This window comes from Zootermopsis nevadensis, unplaced genomic scaffold, assembly GCF_977971745.1.
Source record: "Zootermopsis nevadensis isolate Lab colony 2312 unplaced genomic scaffold, Znev_1.0 Znev_ptg000017l, whole genome shotgun sequence".
Classification (NCBI taxonomy): Eukaryota; Metazoa; Arthropoda; class Insecta; order Blattodea; family Termopsidae; genus Zootermopsis; species Zootermopsis nevadensis.
Genome location: NW_028259149.1, coordinates 17509770 through 17531491, shown reverse-complemented (window position 1 = coordinate 17531491; position 21722 = coordinate 17509770). Strand labels below are relative to the sequence as shown.

Sequence of the window (21722 nt, the reverse complement as noted above, 5' to 3'; positions counted from 1 at the left end):
ATTTGAACAAAAATTTCGTGGGGTTAAAATAATGAAAGATAGATGTAAAAGAAATTTTAAATTTCTTGGATATACCTTTCCTTGCTTAAAACATTTTTGGGTTATGTATGATAAAGACGCATCTGTGCCCAAGCACCAAGCCCAGAATTACTGGGGTGAGGAGGGAAAGTTTCATAAATTTTAAATATCAGCAATGGAAGGAGCTAAGTGACCAGCCTCAGACTCTGGCAGTGACAGCCCTTAGTATCCATTGGATAAAATGATGAGTGAGCCTCAGAGTTGGCCTTGATAAAACTCATACTATTATCTTATTTCCTCTTGAACAAAACAGTAATTATGTGCACAAATACAGTCTTCAGGTATGAGCTGCATGGAATGCTGAAATTTATCCAGTGTTTTGGCAAACAGATATTTTATGACATTTGATGTGACTTATCCCTGAAAGCTGAATTTGTTCAATAAATTCCAGCCATGAAAACCTAGAGAGAATAATAACAAACTACATTGCACTTTAATAAATAATATCACAAAGGATTCCCTGTACCTAAGCAGATCATTAAGGCATAAGGAAGACAGATTATTGCACATTCTTAAAGTCTACAACAGGTGGACGTGAATAGCAAGTTTCACAATCCAGCAATATCAAAAAGCCCCTGGTATATACTGAACGGGTGAAAAGAAAAATCTGATTGTCTCTACCAGAATTTGATCTCCTGGTCCATAGCTTGTCACTTTCCCTTGCTATAATGGTTCTTAAAAAGTTGTGTTATATACATAATTTTATATACAGACACACAATTTAAATCTCTATAATAAATGTCTCTATATTAAAAGTGGATTCTGGCAAAAATCTGTATACTTCAGTTATATAGTTTACATTTGTAACTTCTGCATAAATAATTCACTGAATGCAAAAATATCAGACTAACCTTTGCTATATCAATGTATTACTGTTTAGTGGTCAGGACACCCATTTCACATTTAGGAGGTCACAGGTTTGACTCATGGTCCAAAGACTAGTCATCTTGATAGGTTTTTCATCTTCTTCCTTCAACTCTCCATTGTTGGAACAGTATCTTAAAACAGGTTACAATTGCTTACTTCAGCACCATTCAAAAACTTTGAATAACTTTTTGGTTATGTAATGACACTTTTTTAACTGATTATGTGACAGAACAACAATATTACAGAAACAAAGTTTGTGTGGCTTCCACCTACTTGCAATCCCATTACAATCAATTGTAACCCAAGATAGTCACAAAAATACATTATTTCATGCTAAGACAATTTATGAACTGTGAAAGGAATAATGTCCTCTACATATCATAGATTATCTTCATTTATTTAACAACGCTTTTTGAGCTGCACAGATTATGTACCATCAAATGGTAGGATTGTGAATGATGAACTGAAAAGGATGTGAGACGTAGTGCATACAAAGTGGTACAATCACCTATCTCAGTAGTTTAGAAGATCTGCGAAAAGTTATTTATGCTTTTTATCATTCATAAGAAAACAGATTCATGGTTTAAAATTTGTCAGTGATCTACATCTAGAAAGTCCTGTATCCTACATCAGTCATTCCATCTAAACTTTCCTTAATTTTTGTTTAATTATCACTCTAAAGTTCCTTATCACAAACAGACATGCATACAATAATTTATAATACAATGTCTTTAAAATAAATAATTGCATTTCAAATTGACAAGAGAACTTCAACAAAACAGTATATCATTTAAAATAAGTAAAGATAAAACATTTTTATAGAAAGCTGACATGAAGGAAGTGCAAATAATTGATACTGGAAGTTTTAAAGTATCCATATCAGTAATATATACACACAACTTAACTTAGGACCAAGTAGTATTTAAAATCACCCTTGTCAATAGTAGCACTGTAATAAGAATTTGTCAGTTTGGCCTTAAAATGTTATTATATATAGTGTGACTATGTAACCCAAAAAAAGGCCAGACTATATTCTGAAAACTCATCTGGATGCTTAATTTTATGAGGTCATCTGTTAGGTTAAATCTGACATTAACCAAATCAATCCCATGTCACAGACTACTAAATTTAAAATTCAAATGATGTTCAAACTGTGCCTCCTGGTATGTTTAATGTAGGCCAGCCCTTTCAACTAAAAGATCAGCTTTCCAATTCAACAGATGAAATGCTCCTATAACAAAAGACCTAAAAGTACAAGATTGTAATCAAACATGTCTTGAGCACAATATGTCAATTTTAGAAGCTGGTTCTGTGGACCTTAAGCATTGACAAAGACATAGAACAGATTAAATTCCAAACAAATTGTACCTGGTGTAGTGTTATATAATACATGGACCCCAACATTTTTCACTTGTGATTAAAGGGTTCCAAAGTAAATGTGAAAACTGTTACAGAAAGCAGTGGATGGGAAACAAATGATGAACAATCAACATAAAATTTATATTGCTTGCACATTTCATATGTAATCTAACAGCTATTGGAATGCATTTCATTATTTCACAACAATAAAATGGAGCAAGGGAAAAAAAAACAAATCTGTGCACTAACATATTTACAAAATGTAATCAATGAACTTGTGTGCCTTTTAGCAATGTGCACAAGTACCAAAACCAACAGACACATGTTCACATAAAGTTGACATAGTGTTAAAACCACATCAGTATGTAAGATTACTTTTAAACAGACATCTACACTCACATTTGTTCTGTTTACAGTTGGCAGGAGGTACCTCTAAACACCAAACCAAGTAAATGTTATTGTTTGTGCAAAGTATAGCTATTACAGAAATTCCCTTGTACCAGACTGTGCAATGCAAATTTTACATTGTAATGACTAGCCTGTGCACAGAGAAATGCATGAAGATGGTTGCTAGTGATTTACGCTGTAAACAACTGCTTGATTAATTCCTCATATCTCAGGTGGCTTAATCCTGGCTTCTCACTAGAGTCCCAGGGTTCAATCCTTGGTGATTTCAAGTGAGGTTTATGGTGAACAAAATGGCAATGAAGCTGCGTTTCCCCTGAATTCTTCAGTGTTTCCCCGTTAATCATCATTCCACCACTTCTCCATACTTATCTGTCACCAAAAAACAATATGTATATGGATAACCCAAAACAAGCAGCACATTATCATAAACTTGGTCCTAAGTTAGGGGCTTCATCTTTGATCTAGCACTTGGCTGGTGTCAAACTAAAATTGTTTTCTATTCCTGAATAAATTGTATCCACATCAGTGAGATGTATAAGTTGGCTTGGCTCACAGGCTGTTCTGAACAGATGATGTGGGCCACTTTTTGTATTAGGTTTTATCTACAAGATAATGTCTCTGGCCCAACAGCAGACCATGTCCATGTGCCCAGTCACTAACCTTTAGAACCACAATGGTTGTAGTGCTTCTAACTTATACAATAAAGGAAGAATGAACATCTAGACAAAAACACGTAATCTTAAAAATGCAACTGGAAGCCCTGTATGCTCCAAACTAGAGTACTATTCTTGTTATACTCCTTTGGTTAGTTACAACTTTACACAATTTTCTCAGGTGTCAATGTAGGACAACTGCACTATACTTGAATTTGAAAGGAACAATTCAAATATTGGCCATCTCAACAGTTACTCTATGCAGTTTTCAACAAATGTATGCTGAGACATCTAGACATACCTACTCACAATTCACAACCATCATTCCATCTTGTTCAATCCTATGTAAAACCTCAGCAGGTAAAGTAGCCTGTGTCCAAGCACAACACTACAAAGGAGTGCAGGAGGCATAAATGGAAAGTTCTATATATTCTGGACCTCAGGTATGGCCACTTTTTCCTCAGAACCAACTGGATCTTCAAATAATCTAAGGTCAAATTATAAGCCATCAAAGTGTACATCAATGATAATTCTTCTTCTACTTCTATGGCTCTCCGGTCCGTATTCGGTCCATGGCCTCAATTCTCCTCTACCATTCGGTCCTCTGTCCAAGGCTTTGATTGAGGTTTCAAAACAACTTCCTTTTTACGGTGCAAGGTTGTTAACCTTGCGACCAACCCCCAACCTGGAGGACCTCTGTGCGTATGAAATAATACCGTTAATAAAAAAGAGTATGAAACTTCCTTCTCTTCACATCATTATAATGGTGTTTTAGAATGAAGAATGTAATGCAATTAGCAAATCAGTATATTTATTTCCAAAATATCTGAAAGATGTATAACACACTCAGGTAATTGTCAAAAAGAGATCCTGAAATCTTCTACCCGTAGTCATAATATAGATTAATGACTGCTACTGCATTTTTACTTGTAGCTCACACACTGCCAGTTGTTTCAAAGGTTGAGTAATTACATAATGCAGAGTATCGTCAACAGTTAGTGTACGCAATGAATTCAACAGCTACAGTAAATCTCTTTTAGTTTATTTTATGTGAACACAACAGGGATGAACTTAATTTTAAATACTGTTTTCAAATGCTGTATATATTAGAGATGTGTTGTTCGTGGAAAACATGTCTAAAAGACTGGGTTTTTCTGGTGACTGAGTTGATCTGGATCTAAGGTTGCCAATGTGTACATTCTTTTGCAAACTTGTTCTTTTTCAATGCAACCCAAATCCGTGTAGTCCGGTCATCCTGTCTCCCTCTCAACCCTCTGATCAGCTCTGGTCCAGACAAAGAAATCAGAACATTCCCCACTCATAATCAGTTAAAACCTAGTCAAGGCAGCAGGTGTGAAACATTACCTTGGTTTAAAGCTGCATGGTCCTCCTACACGTGGGTACTTTGAAACTTTCCCAGTTTATTATGTCTGGATTGTATCATTATTATGAAGGTATGTTTAAAAAAAAACTGTTCAGGATGCTTGTGGTTCTCACTTGTTTCTTTCAAAACACAAAAAATCTATCATTAAATTTTTTGATACAGTTTCTTCTAATGCACAATTTCTTCTTAAAACCATTTAAAAATATTCCACAGAACGTATTTCTTTCAACTTTCAATAGACTACAAATTTAAGCTAGTTCTTGACACAAGTTATTATTTGACAACAAATGGTGTTCAAAGGAAGGCTTGGGCAGGTGTCTCCAAGGAAAGAACTTTCCTATTTCCTTCACATTTTCCAAGAAGAAAAGGGATGCAATAATGATCAAACAAACTGATCATATAAGTGATCTCTAATATCCACCATTTATGACGTACGCTGCCTACTGCAATACTCCTCAAACTTTTATCACTTGATAAACCCATTTATAAGAAATATCAGAATTAGAAACCTCCATCTAATATAATAATTTCCTTTAAATGCCTATTTTTCTCCTGGATATCTAAGCATTGTCCCATCGCCACATAAACACACCTTTACAGTGTCTGAAAATAATGTAACTTCTGAATAAGAAAATCAGTTAATTATATGATTCAACTATGCATAAATAAAGTAAAACAAACACATTTCTTTAATCATGCAGAAAAGCATCACCCACATGATTTTTCTTCTTATGGACTTGCCTTAACTCTTTCCATGATGGTATATTTAAAAAAACAGCATTAATTTCTCTTGATGCACTGCCACAGATACATTTCCACTCTTCAAAAGTAATAAATAGTAAGCTGGAGATCATTTAGACAGTGGAAGAGGTTTTTTCACATATCTTACAGAACAAAAAATAAATTCAGACAAGGTCTTGAGCATTGCATGGAAAGGGTTAAATGATATTGGCACTCAAGAAATTTTCCATTTTACATATTATCCAGAAAACCTTTTGAAACATTACACACCTCTAACTGGTTCACATATCATCATTTGGGAACCTCTGACCTACTGGTAATTTACATATTCCATATGCCTATGCTAAAAGTATGCAGCAAATAAACATAACACTTCATTTTTAAAAATGTCCACAATACAGCATAAAACGCATTATATTTAGAATGACAAACATAATTAGTAATAAATGGCTTACAACAGGCATAACAAACATAAATTATTGTATGATAGCTCATAACCAGTTATGGCTACAATAACATGAATCACTACATGACAAAATGTATGTTTGTGCACAATTTAAATTCTACAAACATGGCACATGCTTATTAGGGATGGAATGAAATTTAGTGGTATGAAACCTTCTCTTTTAAAAATGTGCATTAAATAAAATACATATTATTATTATTATTAAGTGTTCTGTCGTACGACAGGTCCATTGCTCTGCCCAAAAAGAGCTCTCCAGTTGTCCCTATTCTCGGCTTCTCGCTTTAATTCCTGGAACGTCATCTTCTTTCCTTGTTTAAGGTCGTCGGTTAGCTGTATCAGTCTTCTTCCTAGTCCTCTCTTTCCTTCAACCTGGCCTTCGGTGATATCACTCATTAATCCATTCCTTCTCATAATATGTCCCAGCCAGTTAGACGAAAATACATATATAAAAAACTAATTCATGTCATTAGCTTTAATCATTTTTCAGAATCAACAGGCATAGAAAGCAACAATTATAAATCAGAAGAAAGGAATTTTAATCCTTATATTAAAATATTTGGATAATTGAAAATTTTCAACAAATGTATGCAAAGCTCCTCACTAGGAATGTAACCCTTTATAGGAGAGTAATGTTGAGAACATTACTGGTATGACTTTCCAACAACAAAGCAAAGACTGATCATATGCTCTCATTTTATTCATACTGTAAAACTTGGAACTTTTAATCCTGGTATTTAAGATTGCTCAATAAAAACTAGAACAAAATGGTAAACAGAAAATTCTCAATACCCATGCCAAGAACTGAACCCCAGCTGTCCAGCCTGTCACTTTCTTGAGTGACCTACCACTGCTGCAAACCTTGCATATGTATATCTAGATACTTTATGAAATACACCAGCATTTCTTAACCTTTTCAACTAAAATGGAGTTTAATATCTCATGAAATACAAAATGATTTTTTATTATTATAAAGTTGTGTATGTGTGTGAATCTACAATGCATAAATTCTATGTTCATATTATTTTTCATACTTGTCACATTTTCCATTTACATAATTTTTAAACATCAATTCCAGTTCTTAGTGAAATTTAACAGATTTAAAAAAAATAAATGACAGGACTAACAGATAAATAAGATTAAAAATGGCTATTCTGCTATTTAAAAATGCAAAAACATTCCATTATATAAGAGTAAAATGACAAGAAATTATACTATTTCTGCACATGAAAGTGCAGAAAAAACTATATGAATGAAACAGCTGATAACAAATTTGTACTATTTTGATAACTTAAGGTGTGAACTGCCATAATGGCATCAACTCAGACCAAAATGTCCTCATTTACCTTCAACCACAGGCAAAATTGTGGGTAATACAACGAACAATTTCCTCTCAGACATGTAATTTAAAATAATGTTAACTTTATCATAATGGGGCATATGACACACCAAACAATGAATTCAAGCTATTAAATCCATATTATAAACAAACATATTCGATACAACAAAGTATAACTATTAAATTCATATTAGAAAAGAACAATATTTGCTGTCACACTTATAACCATTTGAAATGCTTATGAGATTAATAGAAATTGGGTAAAAACTGGTGTTTTAATAAACACTGCCAAAAATGTAAAGCTCCACACATTTTATATTTCAAATCATTCCATCCCTAACAACAGTCACATTCTTATACAATGTAAAAAGCAACAATAATTGGCATTTGGACTGACACGTAAATCAGTACATTCTTGTTTGCACACTGTCCCAGTTCTAACACATATGATAAATCAAGCATGGAACATTAAGACGTGACAAGAGAATTCACTGGCAAGTAATCTGACACAACAAAAACTGTAACACACTTAAAAATAAAAGAAAAATACAACCATACAACTTAAAACTGCCAGCAGTGTTAAAAAGTTTTATGGTAATATTGAGCAACGTAACGGTTTTTGTACTGACATTAAATTTGCAGAAAACTTTTAAAGATAATAATTTCAAAATATAATTTTAACCTTTTCCTTTGAATGATGTTGCACATTTTAATCACTATTTTGGGTTACTTCATTCAAGTTTCATCAAAGAACAAAACACAACCAAACTTAATACATTTAAAATAACGTCCCAATTATTGCAATGTAACATACAACAAAATATTGTATCAATAAAGACAATTCGTCAATAGCTACTCAACTTCAAATGGACCTATTGAAATATCTCTACTGTTATCAACACAACATACAGATTTTTGGCATTGTCATTTGACAGTTTTAAAAGACATACCAAGACATTAAACACACCTACAAGAAACAGCTGCTGAAACCAAAAGCAAATAACACAAAACTACGAAGTGTTCTTTCCCCCCCTTGCTCACTATTCAACTGCTTATATTTTATTAACCCTTTCAAGACAAGGTCCACTATAAGGTCAGCTTTTGGTGTACTTGAATAAAAGTTAACAGTGACTACACAGACAATAACAAAATGGAAATATTTACTTTGACATACTTAAAAACAGAAAAAAATATTATTGCATTGTGCATATCAACAGTCCTTGAAAAAGTACATGAAATGCAACCTACATATTGATAGTAAAATTACGCTACATATGACATTTTACTTTCATACAACAAAAAGAAATTAAAACTTCATACTGCAAAACGTAACCAGAAGATAGCAGAAGGTGAATGTACTATGCATTTTGATCTACGTTATACAGAAAATGGAAAACGTTTTAGTAATTACTGAATATTTTCATCACGGGCACAAAAGGGTTAATTAAGAGCTTTCATTTACTGGTCACAAGTACTCCACAAAAATCCAAATCACATTCCAATAAAATTAATTCCCACAAAGCCAGAACTATGTACTTTATGTCCACGGCAACATAACAATACACCTCTTATAAACAAAAAGTGGTTACAACTTCATTATAATTGTATACATTAAAAATATAGGAATGGATCACATTTAACATCTAAGTAATAACAAATTAATGTTATTAAAATTTTGTGTGCTTGAGGTGAACGCCTCCCTTGCCTTGTCCTTATACCAGCTCTGCCTGATCATTTGCATTTTATATTTGAAATTACGTACAATGAACTAAAAGCAATTGATCATGAATGAGTGGTACTGTATGGATGGAGCTAAAATTGACAAGCTTACCAAAGGAAACAGAAATAATGGCTCACAGATATATGCAGTATATGTATACATGGGTGAACTAATGATGGGCACTGATATATATGGCAATGTTTCAAACTCTATTCAAGAAACTGACTTCAGTACCAACCTGAATTAACCAAAATTATAAAATGTGATAATCATTATGCAGCCTGATACATATATATACACACACACAGGCAGCCCTCGATTTACGCCGGGATGCGTTCCTGGATGAACCGGCGTAAATTGAAACTCCTTTATAATGTAAATCAATGGGAAGTCAATGGCATGCGTTCCCAGCACCCAAACATTGACGAGTAATATAATGGCATTACATTTACAGCTCTGAAATAACGTAAATAAAAAAGGGAATTTAAAAAAAATATATTTTATACACTTACAATCGGCAATTCGTTGGTCCCCGCGATTGACTGCGATTCTTTCATGTGATTGATGTGTACAGTCATCTCTGCTGCTATGCGATAGTTGCTTTCATATTAAGACGCCGACCTATAGAAAATCGCATAGTAACAATAACCCCGGTATCTCCGCAGAGATTAAATTAGTCCTTTGAAAGTTTAAAGTGCCAGGAATGAAATTTCATAAGAGCAAACTCGCATATGCAAAGGTTTGCATTTCACAAACAGCTTTTACCGATTCATCTATCTCATTGGAGCAAATTCGCGTTAACGAAACATACGTAATTGCAGAGATGACTTTATTTATAATTTTTATTCAAAATCAGCGATGAAAGAATTACGATTTAGTATAAGAAGCAGTACGAGAAACATCGTAAAACGTTATAAATAATAGTAAAACATATTTTTTTCAATTTCTGGCTTGCTAGTTTCAATATATATATATATATATATATATATATATACATTCAACATCATGATAAAACAGAAGAACTTTACAAGGGAATATATTAGAAATATACACTGACAATAATTCTAAAATAAAGAAGTATACAATATATTTGTATCAGAATAATGCAACCGTACTCATGACAAATAAGAGTATAAAGAATTGTCCAAACAGTGCCCACCATTAGTATAACAGACCAAAAAAAAAAGTTATTCATTAATATCTATCACATAGTACACCTGACATTTCATCTCTTGTGCTGTCAAAAGGCCGTGGTTTCAATTACCCACTCATCAGAGATCTCTGCAATATTTGTATCACAATTTATGCATCTACAGCACATTTAAATTTGGCACATAAAATATTATGTCATGAGTGATAATGATAATGTTAAGAATTATGAATCATGAAAGGACTATGTATTCTTATCACAAATGAAGTAATACCTGAGATAAAATCTGTATTCAATGTACATTAAAGTACCAGCAGCTAAAGTAGAAGGTTTCAGGTTTCACAGCAATTTTTTCTCCATTCTTGAGTGATGACACTTTGTTGTGGTGTAATGTTTGCTAACAGCAAGAGGAAATGTAAGACTTGAAGGTTTTCATGGCGGTGCGTGTGAAGATGGCTGTCTTCTGGATTGTCACACCATGTTTACCGACGTTTCAGAGGTCCTTGCTAGCTCCATCATCAAGGGCTCAACAACCCAGAAGACAGCCATCTTAAGAGAGAATGTCACAAAAATACTTGCCAATGGACACTTCAAAGTCTGGATAAGATGTTACGACTGTGGTCTTTCAGGTTATGAGAATGTGGAGTCTTGTACGTAGTAACCAATGTTTTTGAAGAATCTGCTACTTCCATCTTCAGCATTAATTTAATCCTAAACATGGAAATTATGGCAACCACCTACAAGACTACATATTGTCATAACTCAGAAGAATGTAATTTGAACTCTCACCATGAAAATTTCAAACCTCATACAGGATAAAATTATTTTTACAAGGATTTTTGTACTGTCTAATCCAGGGGTCGTCAACCTTTTTATACCTACCGCCCACCAGTGCCGCACTACTGCCCACCACCATGAATTATTATCTATATTCAAAGTTTAGAGATGGAATTCAAAAGCATATTTTAAAAAGTCAAACTCACGAAGTTGTTAGCATTGTATTGGATATATGGAGGAAGAACAAAATTTGTAACAACGGACAAAAACCCCCACCGCCCACCATGAAAGCTTGAATCGCCCACTAGTGGGCGGTAGGGACCAGGTTGACGACCCCTGGTCTAATCCAACTCACTATCTGTTTTCAGAAAAAATTACATCTGACCTGCTTCCATCTTGGCCATGCCCTATCATAGCATGAAATTTGCCGCTGGCTTGTTGTCAAGAACTATTATAAACATCAAAACCATGCCGCTCACTATACAGCAGATTCACCTGAAGATGAAGAAATCCTGGTCCCCCAAAACATCAGCAAACCTGCTAGCCACAACATCATCGCCAACCAAGAAATGGAACAAGATTCTTTTTGCTGAAACATCTGATTGGGCATCAAGTGACAACTTATCAAACATTAGTATGCTCCAATATATAGTATTTAGCATTATAAATTCAACTATATACAGAATTTGAATAATGTACACAACCTACTTTACAATATTATATCTTCCACTTCATGCAAAATGGTCTCTTCTCTTAAGGTTTTGTGAACAAAATTTTGTAAGCATTTTGCATTCCTTCCATGCAAGCTAAATACAACACCCATTACATCTTATCAATATGAGACGAGAAGTACAAATCAGAAAGCTCACCACATAATTCTGATTTCTCTTTATCAAAAATTAATAGAATAAAAAATGTCACCTCAAAGCACGGTACAGATGAACTCCCAAAACGTAGTGTATATGAAATATGTTCAGACAATGAACAATGTCCAACACGTCTGCGACATAACCTACGCTGCATAAGGGAACCGATTCTCTCATAACATACCACATCACGATTAGACATTTTTTCCTTGTTAATGTTCTCAAGGACCAATGACATACCCTCCCTCAGAAAACTGTCATAAAGTATGTCCTTATATACATTAACATTTTATAATTCTTTAAATTATTACCAGTAATAGATAAGCATTACTTAATCAACTGAGCTACTATAGCTACCATGAACTCTTTTATAAGTTAAAATAATTCCTGAAGATTTCTGTCTTCTGGGTTGTTGCGCTGTGTAGTCTTGTCGATGTTTACCAACGTTTCAGAGGTCATACTGCCTCCGTCATCAGGGCGCCTGACCTCTGATACGTCGGTAAACATCGATCAGGCTACACAGCGCAAGAACCCAGAAGACAGAAATCTTCATACTCACCGCTGTGAAAAACTCAAATCTTACATTCAATAATTCCTGTCTATAAAACACGCGCAATCACAAAGCTGTCATGGACGACCGGGGTTCGATTCCCGACGGGGGCAAAAGGATTTTTCCTCTAGCCTCTGCGTCCCGACCGGCTCTGGGGCCCACCCAGCCTCCTCTACAATGGGTACCGGGGTCCTTTCCCGGGAGGAAAGCCGGCCGGGGCGTGATGCCGACCACTCACCCCCATCTAGTGCCGAGGTCAAGAAAGAGAGGAGGTTTACCTCCACTCAACCCAAACAGCCTGTATGGCACATAGCGGGACAAACTTTTTACATACAACTAGTGATAATGGTGATGTCAGTAGTTAATAGTAACAACAATGATAATGTTCCAACTATTAGCAGAAAACTTGTATAAATCATGTGGTATGAGGAAAGACAAGTTTCAGTAATAGTGATAAGGTGGTGATTCCTTAGATATTTCTCAACATTCTAGCTTTTGAATCATTCAGGTATGTGGACTAGTTTAGGGTTATGAATTTTTTTTTCATGAAAGAAGCTTTTCATGAAACGGAGCTATAGACAGGCTGGAAACCTGGTAGCCTCAAATTGCTAATGTTCATTATATATACTACATAAATAAGACAGTGACGTATTAAATTAGTTTAAGTTAAATTAAATTAATTTGGAATACAGATGCAGAGACCTCAGCTGAATTAGTAGTCAAGACCTGTGTCAGCGACTTAGCCCATAAAATACTGGCAATATTGCACTTGCCTGATACAATGTCATGAACACTCCTTATAACTATTTTGGCACATCTGTAAGTTTGGTTTCATCCTGAATATTCATATATATATATTTGTAGGCTCAATGTTTGATAGAAAACTAATGGCAACAGTTCTCAGCACGCAACTATTGTCTTGTCCTGCAGCTTGACATAACGTGACTCCCTTTCTCCATTTCACATGCCAACACAAGCCAGTACAATTTATGTAAGATTTCAGGTTCTCATGAAGATGGTTGAATTCTGGGATGTTGCACTGTGTGTGTAGTCTGGTAGAAACTGACCAACGTTACAAAGGTGCTTACAGCCTCCCGTCATGAGGCTGACGATAGAAAACAGCCATCTTCAGTCAACTTATGTTCTAGGCTGCTTAATGGCTTCCTTGCAGATGTCGCCTTCAATGTCTTTCTTTAGAGTACGCTGACTGATGAGAATACAGTCGTAGCTACCTTCCAATTCAGCTACTCTCAGCTAGTTCAAGTTGGTGAAGAAATTTGGCAAAAAAGGACATAGCTATTTATGAATCTTCCAGCCATTTCAAAGCAAACTGACAAAAAAGCCAAACACACTCTCTCATATTTATCTCATATGCTCATGTTTATCAATCAAATCCTGGCAGCAGTAATTTTAAATTGGTAGAAACACATCACTTGCACTAATTCTTAAATATGTTTAACAATTTAAACTTGCTATTCTATTTTATTAGCATTTTGTGTTGTCTTTTGCTAGGATACAAATACAGTGAGAGTAGGAATTTTAATGTTAGACGCTGCATCATCTCCAGGCTGCTCTATGGGTGATGCTGCACTGTTAGGACCCTTAATCTGAGATGCTGCAGCCTCAAGTAACATTCCCTTATCAGCAAGAGAGAGATGTCTAATTGTGGTGGGAGACACACAAACGTCAGCATCCCCACTGCTAGCGACTGTTTCATCAGAACAGTTAGATGAATCACACAAAACGTTCTTGAACCCAGCATTAGGTGTGTTGAGATCCACATCACACACATTAGCGCAATTCAATACCGGCATGACTGTGGTTGGTGTAGGAGAGATACCAGAAGCTTTGTTAATATCAATCAAAACAGGAATAATACTATTATCAGTGTTGGGGGAGGCATCTCCAGATGACATGCACGTGGGAGCAAGTAAATATGCAGCCTGCTCCATCGCACTCTTGCTTGACAAGGCAGACACCAATCTCCCATCACAGTCAGACAAAGCTGTCCTCATGTTGTTCCCAACCCCAGCAGACTCCACCTTACTGATGGCAGGGCCTGAATGTTCTGCCCCACTGCCAGATAGGAGCTCCTGACTGCTACCGCTACTCACGGTATTTGCTGGCTGTCACCATGTCTGAGCCTCATCTCTGTATGTTGAACCCTGTTGCAAGTACTGCTCTGCAATCGGAACCGGACGCATGCGGGCACTCTGCTTCTTCTGGGTCAAAACATGGCGTACACTTCAAAAATGAATCAAATTCAACGTCACATTTATACATATGCTGTAAACTTTTAAAATCAAGGAAAGTCAAATTTTGTACAAAATTTCAAACTGATGGTCTTAACACACGTAATTGTATGAACAAGGTGGAACTAACTACAATATGCTTTGCCAATATATTGCATCGCAAACAATAAGAAAACCATACAGCCAAGATGTAATGACAATGAAAAGCAACATTTTTTCTTTAAACATCTGATATGCCATCTTGAGATCTAATCAGCAATTTATTCTCTGGCATGAAGATAAATTGGGGCAAAAAAGAGGCATGGCCTGGTACAAATTCAGTGAGGAGACAAAGTGTACACAAGAAATTAGAAAAGGGTTGTGTCCTCTGTATCAACAATACTTCTGCTAATAACAAACCCTTAGAGTGGAAAGTTATTTAAATAAAATAAATGTCTGTACTAGGTATATGCAAGTGTGTGTGCATGCGCACACACAGACATACTTTAGAAAGAAAGACCTTTCAGTGTAACGGCAGATCTCTCAAAGTAAGAGGGAAGTTACGGAGACATGTTAAGGTAAAAAAACTTCCATTAAGAAACAGCTGATAAGTATGTATTTATTAATACCGCACCCCTTCCACATCCTTTCCAATTATTATTCACGATCACCCTCTCATTTGATGCTATATAGTCTGAGCTACTGAAAAAGCATTGTTAAATAAACTATAAATAAATATACAGGAGCCATCGGTACAGAAAAATGAACTTGATAAACAATAATATATTTATTTATTTCCGTCAGTACACAAACTTAGTTGTTAAAATTGGTGTTATTAAAGCTAAAACTTTAAAATTTGGCGCTTATCATCGCTATTACGATGTTACAATTTTAGCGCTCATTATTTTATTTCACAACATGTTTCAATGCAAATGCATCATCTTCAGGCTATTTTCGTCTTTAAAACTAATGTATATTTATTAATGCAACTATCATTGATAATAGCCTGAAGATGATGCATTTGCATTGAAACATGTTGTGAAATAAAATAATGAGCGCTAAAATTGTAACATCGTAATAGCGATGATAAGCGCCAAATTTTAAAGTTTTAGCTTTAATAACACCAATTTTAACAACTAAGTTTGTGTACTGACGGAAATAAATAAATATATTACTGAATTAAGCACAAACATGAGGCATTTAAATTACAAATTTGATAAACAATACTATATTCGTAACTACAACATTCTTTTGTCTTAGAGACGCTGCCAAGGTTATGCATACAGCTAACAAGGCAGACCCTGATGATTACTTCTTACAGATAAAACACACCACCACATAACAAAAATAGTAATTTTCATAAAATCTTATACTGTACAGTTCTACTAAAATTTGCACACACATTCCAATTTGCTTAATGGACTCTTTACATAAGGCCTACTACGCACAAATTTCCTAACTAGTTTCTGTAAAACACAATTTATTTAAGAAATGAAGTACCTTTCTTCTGAAGGGGAAACATCCTTTTTTCTCTGGTTCTGGGATGGCATCAATGATTAAGTCTACTGTTGGAGTATTATTGGGTCCAAACACATTAAGCTCTTTAAAACATTCTGTCTCAATCATCTGCAATGCAAAAGAAAAAAAAAATTAACACTGTTAGTAACAAAGTACACTATGAACATAATCCTTAACCAGCTACAATCACTCATTATTTCCCTAATACCTACCTATCGAGCAATGGAACCCACACTGCTAATACCAAAGTTTCAAATGTCATCCTGGAGACAAGCCACCCTGACAGAGGCCTTGTGTTTTCCTCAGTCCCTCCAGGCAATTGCCAAGATAATATTTCAAATTAGGCTGTTACCAATGCCTTCCAAATCATTATTCATTAATCACTGTTCACCTGGCAACATATAGTCATAAGTCATAACAGAAATATCTGGATACTGGGAACGACCCGTTCTTCAGTGCCCTGAGCATCTGCGGGTCCCAACTTTCGTTGTCTTTGACGTATTAGACATTCATTAGGACTCCTTGGACGAGGGATCGGCCCGTCGCAAGGCCTCTACCTGTACACAGGACAGCACAACACAACATCCATGGCTTGAGTGGGATTCGAACCCACGGTCCCAGCGACCAAGCGGCACAAGGCCCACGCCTCAGATCGCGCAGCCACTGTGGACCCCTAACAGAAATATCAAATAAATAAATCATGATCTGTCCTCACTACTTCCCTTAAATCCATCTTAATGTTATCCCCCCCTTCTAGGTCTTTAACCTGGTTCCTTTAATATGAGATTCTAGACCAAAATTCTGTATGCATGTCGTGTCTCTCAAAGCAAATGACCCAAATCAATGAGACTTACCAGATCTGACTAACAAGCTTTTCACTTTAATGCAGGAAACAGTGTTGCTGTACATCGCATTTAAACTCTACTGTGTGTGGTTAACAGGAAATCTACAACTTGCAACTAAATTCAACTACACTAAAAATTCATGCCTGTACCTCCTGCTGCCAGGGGATGGACACGGACCCTGTGTTAAACTTGCTATAGAAAGTATCATCTGTGGCATCCAGGTTCACACCCTTCACAGTCGAGAACTGCTCAATATCCAGCACGTCTTTTGCGTACACAGCGTGTGGCTGCAGGAAGGGGAATCTTGATCATTAGCACACCACACAAAAATAAATGCAACAATACACAATAAAACCTGCATCGAGTTAGCACACCTGATACATCAACAAGTACTGCACATCAACAAACAAAATACAACTTACACAGTCTGAAGACATTTTAAAATATTCAGTATCAAATGGTTATATATCCACTAATAACATTTTCTAAGCATTTCCGCCAAACGATATATACTACGAGGCGCGTCCACAAAGTAAGTTTCTCACTTGTCCCACAGCTAGCAAACCTTATATTGCGCGAAGCGACTGTGCGTATGTGATAGAGCAATGACGTAGCATGGCGCATGCACTAACGGCACTTCCCGCGTTCTCACAGTAGCATCGTTGCAGCTGTTGAAGATGGAGGTTCTTATTCCAGCTCCCGCCGACTGTGAAGTGCGGTCAGTGATAACGCTAGGCCGCGCACGGCTCGACGGACAGCAAGTCTCCTGCAGGAGTTCAGCTGGGAGGTGTTTAATCATTCACCCTACAGCCCGGACCTCGCTCCCAGTGATTTCCATCTTTTCCTACACCTCAAGAAATTCCTGTCCGGTCAGCGTCAGCGTTTTGAGAATGACAGAGAGGCGGAGATGGTTGTCACACAGTGGTTCCAATCCCAGGCGGCAGACTTCTACGACACAGGTATTCAAAAGTTGGTCCCACGGTATGACCAATGTCTCAATTCCGGTGGCGAATATGTTGAAAAATAGCTGGACACTTGCTGTATCTGTTGCAATAAATATTTCCATGAAATTGTGTTTTGTTTCTGTAAACGGCCCCAGGGAAACTTACTTTGTGGACGCGCCTCGTATTTTTTACAGCCTTCGCTCCATCAGACATGGTGGCGGATAAATATGTTGGAATTCTATGTGACAACTAATAATTAAAAGACTCTAAAAATTTGGCCATCCTCTTATGTATCTAAATGTTTAACTATGCATGTGGTAGCTATGTTATACTAACATGAAACACTGTAAAGAAAACAGAAATCTCAACAATAAGTTTTGAGAAGAATTTATGACAGCTACTTTCCTTCTTTTTCCTTCAATCTATATTGTGCTGTTAGAAATAATTAAGACAATTTAGTGACGCATTTTTGTACATAAATTACATGAGTACAAATTCTAATTACATCAAATTTGCCTGAAATGACCTCAAAGTTTTGTACCATCACAACGTAACTGAATAACATAAAATGCTTCACGGGAGTTCATATATATGACAACATATTGGTATTACTGATAGTAGGAATTAGAAAAGTGCAGCCTCTAATGGAATGGCATTCATGAAAAACAGCATATCCCAGAAGTCAGTCATCTTCAAAATCCTTCTTTTGTTTCACAGGTAGACACACACACACACACACATAATAATACCAGAAGTCTTGCTTTCCTTGTGAAATAACAAGTAAAATAGGTTAAAACATGTTTTAGCATCAGCAGTTCACCTGTTCCCCAATATTTTCAAACAGGAAAGATAATTTAAGAACATTGAGCGCTGAAGCCATACAGCTGAAAAACCATGCACATCACCGATCAGCTAAAAATAAATAAATATTAGTCACTACAGGAACACTGATGTACATTTTCGGATATCGAAAGTGTGGCCGACGAATCTCATGTGCTCCGCACATCTGGAAACTACAGGAAAGGAACACAAATTAACACGATACAATCCACACACTTAAAAACATAATGTGCATTATACATTATAGTGTCCACATACTGCATCTGTTCCAATACCTCAAAGCATCAAGTAAGATAAACACTACATTTGGGGAAAGTAAAAAGGAACAAAAAATCTTTATTTTAACAAATTAATTATCATGTGTATGCTTTTCAACATTATAGTAAATCCTAAATTTAATGAACATAGCACGATGGTATTGCCAAAATTTTTGGCACAAGGTATTACAACATGACATTTTCGGTTTTACGGAACAAAGTCTGTTAAAAACTAAAAATGCCTGCTAATGACCACTGGATTTCTTTCTAAACTTAATTATCTCTCTACACTAGCGTTTCAATAAATCTTGTGTTACCTTAGGTGTCCAGTTCACATTGCTTATCTTGTCTAACGATGTTTCTAATGGAAATTATGGCCAAAGGATATATTACTGGCATTGTAAAAACAACTATGCAATTTAGCAGACAAATGGTATTACTGGACACCCCTTCCCTCCCTATAAGTCTGTTAAATCAAACCAATATTACATAACATGCCAAATAAAATGAGAAAATCACGAATAATAAAAGGTAAATACAGTGAAACCTCGATGCATCATTTTCGGCGGGGGTGGGAAATAAAAACGATGAATGCGGGAAAACGATAGATGCGGGAAAGCATTAAAAATTTAAAAAAAAACAATGTTTCTCTTTCAAAGTTACTTCTTTTTACCAAAAAAAGTCTTTAATGGACAACTGGTTTGTCGAAACTTTACGTTTTAGACCAAACAGAGCACTTTCCACGTTCAAAATGTTTTCCTCGTCACCTTCACTAATACTATGCGCATAAAAGAACGACTTCACTTTCGCCAATGCAGCGTGCGCTTCGGCAAAACTCGGCAAAGCTTCGGGCTCGCATTCTTCCTCACCACTCCAACCCCCTTTGCGGACAATGACAGGAAGAATGGAAATACTATTACTGCCGAATTCAACGAAACGTAGCTGTAGAAGACCCTGAACCGCTGGAAACGAGATGAACCAGAAGAATGAAAAGTGCCGCCAGCCTTTCCTTTGTACTTATAATACGTAAAAGCATTTGTGAAGAAATTCACACTGCACATGCCATCTGGCATCGCTGGAACGAAATATGAGTGCACCCAAATTAAAATCGTAAAATTTCTGACAATGGGCACCGCCATTCACTCCAACTATCACCCCAGCACCGCTGACTCTCATTCCAAAAGAATGTGCTGGTTGGGCGATATAACAGGTTACCGCTACTGCGTATTCCAAAAACATTGTGCGTCTTTCGGTAATAATTTATCTCAAAACCCAGCATTTTAAATTCTCAGAAACGATCATTGCGGGAAAATTGTGGGCCGGGACTAAGATTTTTGAACGATCGATGCGATAAAACGATAGTTCGAGGAACGATAGAAGCGGGAAAATGTAACATTATTTTATATGGGATGTATTCGGGACCGAACAAAACGGACGATGCATCCGGGAAAACGATAGTTCCGGGAACGATGGATAGAGGTTTCACTGTAATTAAAATTGGTCAAGGTGCTATCCCAGAATTTACCAGAAGAGACTAAACCATGAAAACCTCAATCAGGACAGACAGAAATTCATAGAAGACCTGAACCAGTTACCTCCAGAACACAAATCTAAAGCATTAGCATTATCATTACACTAATCTGCACAAAGGGTATTTTAACCGCATGAATCCAATGATAAATAAAAATAAATAATATTTAAGAATTCAGTCTGTACCACAAAAAACACAACACTTCACCATTACAAACATCAACTGGTTAACGGTGTTCAAGGAAAAAATTGCTGCTTACAGTAAGAATCATACAAAACCCATAAAAGCATTCTGTGGGCAAAATTTCCTTAGTGGTACATGTAGTTACCACTTAAAGTGAGAATATAAAAATCATGACAAACCTTTAAAACACCAAATAATCTCCTTGTACTTACATCTGGAATAAATGGAGGATCCTGCATCCCTGCTTCCAGTCTTTTCCAATTGAGGCACTTGAAGAACTCATCGTGTTTGACTTCTCGTGCTCCCATTTGGCCGCAGTGGCATCCAAGCCTCTGCTTTGGAGACTTCTTTAAAAGCTGTCAAATAGAATATTCTACATCAGTTACATGAAAATGTTCCTCGCTGAAGGGAAGAACTGCATTTCTGAGGATAGAGCGGAGAGGATGACATTTGGATTTGAAAGATATTAACCAACCAGGGCAATGGGGAAAATTACATTTCCTTTCAATTACCTTTAGAAGAAGATGAGAAAATGTGTCATAGACAAACTGATGAAAATTGTTTGAAGTAATAAAACTGAAGTGAAAATTAAAATGTAACAAAACTGTGCTATCTTTGTGGATTGGAAGCACATACTATCAATTCATAGATTTTGAACATGGAAGTTATCCATAGGTAATGATTGTGTGTGTGTGTGTGTAAATATAAGTAAAATGGGGAATATTACAGAACAGTAAACTAAGTTACAGTACATAAGAAACCGTATGACTTATTTCAGTGAAGTATGGAGTTTATATAAATAATATTTAACTCTCCCTAGTAAATTGTTAAAATCAACATGCAAATTCACACACATTTACTTATACGTGTTCAAAAAGTATCGGACCTTAATTTTTCCCACGGAAACAAATGAAGCACGGGAGGTGTCCTCCGGTGGGGGGTTGTAAGGGACCTTCATGCTCATTCGTGAACTTTTTCCCGCCCGCAGAGAGCGTCAGTCGGTGGCAGTCAGCCTGTG

General features: G+C 36.1%; 1 protein-coding gene across 5 annotated transcripts in view; it reads right to left on the bottom strand.

Moving 5' to 3' along the window:
* Positions 1 to 5888: 5888 nt before the first annotated feature.
* Positions 5889 to 21722, bottom strand: part of Gprk2 (G protein-coupled receptor kinase 2) — a 120392-nt gene continuing 104558 nt past the window's right edge. For 4 of the 5 annotated variants that reach the window (XM_087350647.1, XM_087350645.1, XM_087350646.1 and 1 more), the window contains exons 12-15: positions 20917 to 21060; positions 17099 to 17236; positions 16087 to 16212; positions 5889 to 14577 (exon numbers count right to left, since the gene is read on the bottom strand). In XM_087350647.1, the coding sequence (XP_087206773.1) occupies positions 14485 to 14577; positions 16087 to 16212; positions 17099 to 17236; positions 20917 to 21060 (501 nt within the window). In that variant the 3' untranslated portion in view covers positions 5889 to 14484. The remainder of the gene's footprint in view (positions 14578 to 16086; positions 16213 to 17098; positions 17237 to 20916; positions 21061 to 21722) is intronic. The other variant, XM_087350648.1, reaches the window with a different exon arrangement.